This window comes from Musca vetustissima, unplaced genomic scaffold (genome assembly GCF_032173495.1).
Source record: "Musca vetustissima isolate MV318-11 ecotype Yass unplaced genomic scaffold, APGP_CSIRO_Mvet_v1 utg470, whole genome shotgun sequence".
NCBI classification, from domain to species: Eukaryota; Metazoa; Arthropoda; class Insecta; order Diptera; family Muscidae; genus Musca; species Musca vetustissima.
Window position 1 is genome coordinate 227,643 of NW_026880041.1, and position 4,218 is coordinate 231,860.

The 4,218-nt window shown below is 37.6% G+C and overlaps 1 protein-coding gene across 1 annotated transcript; it reads right to left on the bottom strand.

Moving 5' to 3' along the window:
* Window positions 1-1,964: 1,964 nt before the first annotated feature.
* LOC133325334 (elongation of very long chain fatty acids protein 7-like) lies at window positions 1,965-3,128 on the bottom strand. The gene is made up of 4 exons (XM_061534120.1): window positions 3,067-3,128; window positions 2,797-2,987; window positions 2,484-2,727; window positions 1,965-2,419 (listed from the first exon to the last, which is right to left on the bottom strand). Exons 1-4 carry the CDS (start codon window positions 3,122-3,124, stop codon window positions 1,989-1,991), a joined length of 924 nt encoding a protein of 307 aa, XP_061390104.1. The 5' UTR covers window positions 3,125-3,128; the 3' UTR covers window positions 1,965-1,988.
* Window positions 3,129-4,218: the final 1,090 nt, after the last annotated feature.

Below are 4,218 nucleotides of genomic sequence, written 5' to 3' on the forward strand. Positions count from 1 at the left end.
CAATAAATATCAATTGCCTGCTTATGTATAGTTATATAACTAGTTACTATGGTATCACGTTTCTTTATACCCAAAAATGGAACACAAAATATTCTATTGACTTCATTTGTTGATTAAAAACGTTTTCTCTTTCTGTAGTTACTGGTAATGCGAAAAGTAATGAATCGAAAAAAGCAAAACAGAAAAAACAATTGTCATTTTCTTCAGACTTTATAATTTTTTGAATTGTGAAAGCAAATGTTTAATAAAAATGTGTGTTTTATACAAAAATATAAGCAATCAATATTCACGATGTTGAAGATGAAGTGCCGTTTAAATAAAAATGTCAAGAATCTAAAATGCATATGTTGAATCCAAGGTAAGTTCTGGTTTTGCGATACAATAAATACATACGTATTTTTTTTCAACAAAATTATTCTACAGATTTTCAATAGATGCCAATTCAGAATCATCCAACAGATTGGGGGAACAAATAAAAGTTTGAAATACATAGGTAAATATTCTCCAAAAGCTTCTACTTAAGAGACCCATATCTTTAGTTATATTTTTTAAATTTCTATTTCAGATGCTTCAATATTTCGTAGAGGACAGATGCGAACTCTGGTTAATTGCGATAAACTTATTGCATTGTAGGTATATTTGTAAAAATGAAAGTAAGACCAGTGTGCATATCAACATAGAACGTAGCATATTTTTCGGCAGCCTGTTTTATTGACAATGTCTTTTTACTGGATGACAATGTCTCACTTATTACATAACGTATGCGTTGAGAGCCGTTTGATGCCTGTCCAGTTTCAAGCTAAGATGTAATTTGTCCAGCTAAATATAAGTATTTGCCAACAAATTGTACTAATAAATAATTTTATAATAACATGCAAACGGACTATCCGATTTTAACGAAAAGTTGTACAATATTTTTATTTTTACCAAGCCAAGATCAACATTGAAGTTGGGACCCATTGATCCACTCCTACTGGCACCTCACCCACAAAGGGTCAACATTTTTAATATTTATGAATCCAATATCAGACGAATAGAATGTCCGATTAGAACCCAATTTTGCACAACCTATTCTATTAATCAAACATAGATCAAGTTTGAAGATGAGAGTCATCGGTCCACTCCTTTTGGTACCTCCCCCTCAAATGATCGAAAATTTTCTATATATATAAATCCAATACCTGGCGATTCAAATGAACGATTTGAACCAAACTTTGCACAACCTATTATCTTTACCTAGAATAGATCAAGTTTGAAGATGGGACTCATTGATCCACCCCTTCTGGTACCTCCCCACAAATGGTCAAAAATTTCAATATTTATAAATTCAATATCAGACGAATTGAATGTCTGATTTGAACCAAGCTTTTCGCATTTTTTTAACTTAGAAGAAAAGATATACGATTAGAGTAACAGTTAATTTTTCGATTTATTTTATTGGTATATATATTTTTTTTAACTGAAAGACTTACATACATATACATAGGTATACCCATGTAACAGCCAGGTGCTACATGCTTACATACATTGTATGTGTGTACATGTGTACTACAAGGATTTCGTTTCATGATTTAAGAATGGCATTTCCGTTTCTTCTTTTTACCTATGGACCACTAATGACACAATGCGTGATGTGTGCCTCCTATTCGTACAAATTACAATATATTTACAAACTAAAATAAAATAAAAAACAATCGAACACGAATTCATCTAATTCACTTGCAGAATACATCCCGACCACGACCATGACTCAGAACAAGGACCGGCATGACTAACCGATACAAAGGCCTAACTGAAAGAAGAAACGAAAAATGCCCCGTCATATTGGTTTTGAAATCAGACCTACTTACGAAGTAACTAAACAACAAAATACTAAAAGTAGAAAAATGGAAATAAAGCAAATCGACGACACATATTTGTATGATGGCTTAAAACTAGTTAAACTTAAGTGTACTATGATAAAAACCCCCCGGAACCTTGCACTCGATCTACTCAGCTTTGGTAGATTTCATTGTGTTGTTGTTACTGTCGATTAGTCGTTTCATCTGGTCGCCCTGCGACAAAAACGCCTTGGATGGTACACAGCCTAAGCCATTGGCAGCGCGGAGTGCAGCATTGGTGGCTCCACCATCCTTGGTCTTGTAGGTACGTTTGTAGAAGTTGCCGAATAGGTAGAGGAATATCATGGTGTTGGCTATGAAGAAGAATGTCAGCGACTTGGGCATGTTGCAACCCTTCAGGGCAATTGTGACCATGTAGGCCATGATGAGGACGAATTGGATCAACTGAATGCTGGTCATATACTTTTTCCACCACAGGTATTTCTGGTATTGGGGACCCATTGCGGCAACCATGTAGTAAAAGTACATAACAATGTGGACGCCGGAGTTTAGGATTCCTATGACAACACCTTGTTCACCTGCATGAAACACAAACTTAGTACATGGAAACGAATGGGATTGCAGCGCATTAATTATACTCACCGGGGGCATATTTCAGATACATCCACGAGAACAAAGCGGTGATGGTGTGATGATAGACGTGCAAGAACGTCACCTGATTCTGCTTTTTACGCAGCACAAAGAAAACGGTGTCCAACAAATCGATGATTTTCGAGAAAAAATAGAACCAAGCCCCCGAATATAGGGCGAGGCTTTGCTCGCGGGTTCGATGAATTTCACATTTTTTTGACATTAGTGTTTCAGCAATACGGCCTTCGCGGATCGACTGCAAAGCGAATGGAAACAGTTTCTTCTTAGCTAACGGCAAATGCAGTAGCTCATTAGGGTTACTTACCGTGCGACACATCCATATCGAATAGCACACCTGGAACGCGTTGTACACGATCATAATATTCTTCAGTTGGTATGGCTTACGGTTCTTCATGAACGTGGGTCCGATTTTCAGTACAAATAGCAAATACACCGCCACTATACTAAATACTGGGCCCGGAGAGCTCATCAGGAACCAGCGGTCAATGGTTTCGTCTGCAATGATTTCAATAGAATGTTTTAATTCCATACCTTTATTTGCATTCCGCACTTCGAACACACAGCAAATACATACCTACTCCCTTGGAGAGCGTAACATAGCGTTCGTTGAAATCCCGCATGTAGGTGGCCATTGTGTTTGTTACAAATTTCTAAAATGGAAACAAATGAAATGTGAGTGTGTAACATTGATTCATCTTCCTTCGAGCCTAATGTCGAATCACTGGTCTACTTCACAACTATATTAGATAGATGTACTTTTCGTGGAAGAAGTCAGCAGCAGAAGACTGTATCGATTGGATAGAGTAACACTAACATGGGCGTTCGTCTAAACTCACGTATAAGCCCAAATTCTTGGATAACAATGACATTAACAAACACACTTCGACATTAAATGTTCTGGCAAATACTTCTACCCCTCACCGTATTTAAGAAAAGAATGAAAACTACCAGAGACTGTGGCGTCTGGTATTCACACACACAGTTATATTATTTTTAAGCCACAAAACGATCTTGGATGTGGATATTTATACGCGAGTATGTCAGTCGGTGTGTCTATCGTTCTGCCTGATGTTCGCTAACCAAAATTTGTTTGCCATTCATTTTGAACTTTAAGAGATGTTTGAAGTTTTGAATGTGTGTTCACCATGACTTTAATACTCAGGCGATGATCTTAACAGAACACCAGTATAGGGCATAATTGAGCCATGTCTAAATTTGATTCAAGAGGCAACTACTGTTGGGACTGTGAGAAATGTCCATATCGAAAGCCTTTAAGATGTAATGGCTAGTTTAACCATGCCCAGCTAGGTGTATTAGACCCCAGACCGGTATCCGCTGTTCGTTTTCGGATGCGCATATTGACAAGAGTAGAGTGCATTGATGTTTAACATGTGAGAGCAAACCGTTTGTGCATTTCCAACTGAGGTGAATAGTTAACAACGAGTGTGAGCACGACAACCGAACGCCAGAACGAACACCTTGTCCACAAATCAAGATAGAAGATAGAAGTCAAGGTAGTCTTCTTGCACACACAGACAGACGTCAGTTGGAATTTTCTTGTTTAGTGTGAAACGCAGAATTGCAAGAGCATGGAAATGCACAAGTATGCCGGTACCCCAGTATCGATAATACATACTACATCTATAGCTCTGGTGTTTCCCGTGGGCAACTTACATGCCACATTTATTCTTTGGGAACTTTTTGAAGAACGGAAGCATCTTGTTCG